Genomic DNA, 2,194 nt, shown 5'->3' with positions numbered 1-2,194 from the left:
AAAATAGAGCCCGCTGAAATACAACTTTTACTGTGATTAATGATCCAAATCGGCCACATACATCTCCATATAATTTTTACCATCTCACGAGACGTAATTGCCCTAATTCATCGCCCAAAGACATCTTTTCTAACGGTCATTGGAGCATGCTGCCGGGGTAACCGGCAGACTGCCAACACAGAAAAACAATATTAAGCAAACACTATACGGCATATTGGAAATATCGCATGCCAGAAACTTGGCAACAAGCTAACGAAATTTGCAATATTTAATCAACTATTGATCATTTATGCATTTCATCAAACACCATATCGGCACTCCTACATGGAGAAGCGGAGATGATATCATATAAGCAACAATCAAACTATAACAAGCACCCATCATTCTTCATCAAGAAAAAGGAGAAGTAAATAATTTAATACATAACAAGACCTTCGGTCAGGCTTCAGAAATCTTCATCTAGTATAAACACATGGTTTCCGCCATTACCATTTATGCTCGACATCACGGACGCCTTCTGATACTCCCCAACCCTCTTCTCAAAGAAATTAGTCTTACCCTGCAGCGAGATGAGTTCCATCCAATCAAATGGATTCGATACACCATACATCTTGTCATAGCCCAGAGCTCCAACAAGCCGATCTGCCACGAATTCAATATAGCGGCTCATTAGATCTGCGTTCATCCCCACAAGAGCGCAGGGGAGTGCATCACAAACAAATTCCTTTTCAATATCTACAGCATCGGCAACAATCTCCCGAACCCTCTCCTCCGAAATCTTGTTGATCAGAAGGCTATACAGAAGGCAAGCAAAGTCGCAGTGGAGTCCCTCGTCACGAGAGATGAGCTCGTTAGAAAAAGTGAGACCTGGCATCAAACCGCGCTTCTTGAGCCAGAAGATGGCGCAGAAGCTGCCGGAGAAGAAAATACCTTCGACGCACGCAAAAGCGAGAATCCGCTCAGCAAATGATTCAGAGGCGTCAATCCAGCGCAGTGCCCACTGAGCCTTACGGGCGACGCAGGGTACGGTTTCGATGGCGCGAAAAAGATTGGATTTTTCGGTGGAGTCCTTGATGTAGGTCTCGAGGAGAAGACTATACATCTCGGAGTGAATGTTTTCGATGGCGATCTGGAAGCCATAGAAAGCGCGCGCCTCCGGAAGTTGAACCTCTCGCATGAAGCGTCCGGCGAGGTTCTCCAGCACGATACCATCAGAAGCGGCGAAGAAGGCCAGGACGTAGGTGATAAAGTGGCGCTCGTCAGAGGTGAGGGTGTGATCCCATTGCCGAACGTCTTGTGAGAGATCGACCTCTTCCGCAGTCCAGAAAGAGGCCTCTGCTTTCTTGTACATCTCCCAAATCTGAGGGTAGCGGATCGGGAACATACAGAAGCGATCGGGGTTCGGAGCTAGGAGGGGTTCTTCTTTCTCTAAGATTCCGGAAGGAGTAGGTAACAGCGGCATGTCTGGAGGTCGAAGATGTTGACAATGGAAAGGGTAGGGTTGGGAAACTTTTTAGAGCTCTCGTGAATGGATGAATGGCTTGCAGGAGAAGAAGATGGAAATCGGAGCACCGCCTGCGGCTGCAGCTTTAATGGAGCGTTGTGGCGAAATGTGTTGCGAGGAGCCGGCGACAGAGATAGCATTGTGAACGAGAATCGCTGATGGGCTGATTTAAGGAAGCAGGGATGGCTACAGGAGAGTTGGGCGGTCATTGGAATTTGAAATAGGCCGAAATGAAAAGATTTGGAGTCCCGCGAACTTGGTTACCATTTGAAGCAGAATCGTTAATAATAACTGGCGGGAGGTTTGCCCGGGAAGAGGTGAGTAATGTTACAATGTATGAACAAAATTATTTTTTATTTATTTGCATTTAAAAATTAAATGTAATTAATTGATTATAAAAGTAGAGAAATAGGTTTAAAAATTATGGAAGGTAATATTGATTATAAAAGTAGAGAAATAGGTTTAAAAATTATGGAAGGTAATTAAATTAACGGAATAAGGGTGCTTGTATTTAGTCTAAAAATTTAAATACTGTTTTAGATAAGTTTGTGAAACGCGCGAATCAAACGGTACGGCCGCACTTATAAGTTGTCCTAAAAGGGCCTTAAGCCTTAAAATGTTTTTGAAGTGAAAGTTAAGCTCATTAGTTTTTTTTTTTTGTAGATAAACAAAAAAATTGCAAAAAATTAA

The 2,194-nt window shown here is 43.6% G+C and overlaps 1 protein-coding gene across 1 annotated transcript; it reads right to left on the bottom strand.

Moving 5' to 3' along the window:
- Positions 1–215: 215 nt before the first annotated feature.
- Positions 216–1,743, bottom strand: LOC110025170 (ribonucleoside-diphosphate reductase small chain-like). The gene has a single exon (XM_020725478.1). The coding sequence runs from the start codon at positions 1,460–1,462 to the stop codon at positions 446–448; it is 1,017 nt and encodes a 338-aa protein (XP_020581137.1). The 5' UTR covers positions 1,463–1,743; the 3' UTR covers positions 216–445.
- Between the last annotated feature and the right edge of the window lie 451 nt (positions 1,744–2,194).

This window comes from Phalaenopsis equestris, unplaced genomic scaffold (assembly GCF_001263595.1).
Source record: "Phalaenopsis equestris unplaced genomic scaffold, ASM126359v1 Scaffold000293, whole genome shotgun sequence".
NCBI lineage: Eukaryota > Viridiplantae > Streptophyta > Magnoliopsida > Asparagales > Orchidaceae > Phalaenopsis > Phalaenopsis equestris.
Note: the sequence above shows the minus strand (reverse complement) of the source record. Positions and strands in the feature narration are given on the sequence as shown.

What these genes read in the sequence shown, in the direction of transcription:
- LOC110025170 (XM_020725478.1), bottom strand. Translation starts at nt 1,462, where the DNA reads ATGCCGCTGTTACCTACTCCTTCCGGAATCTTAGAGAAAGAAGAACCC.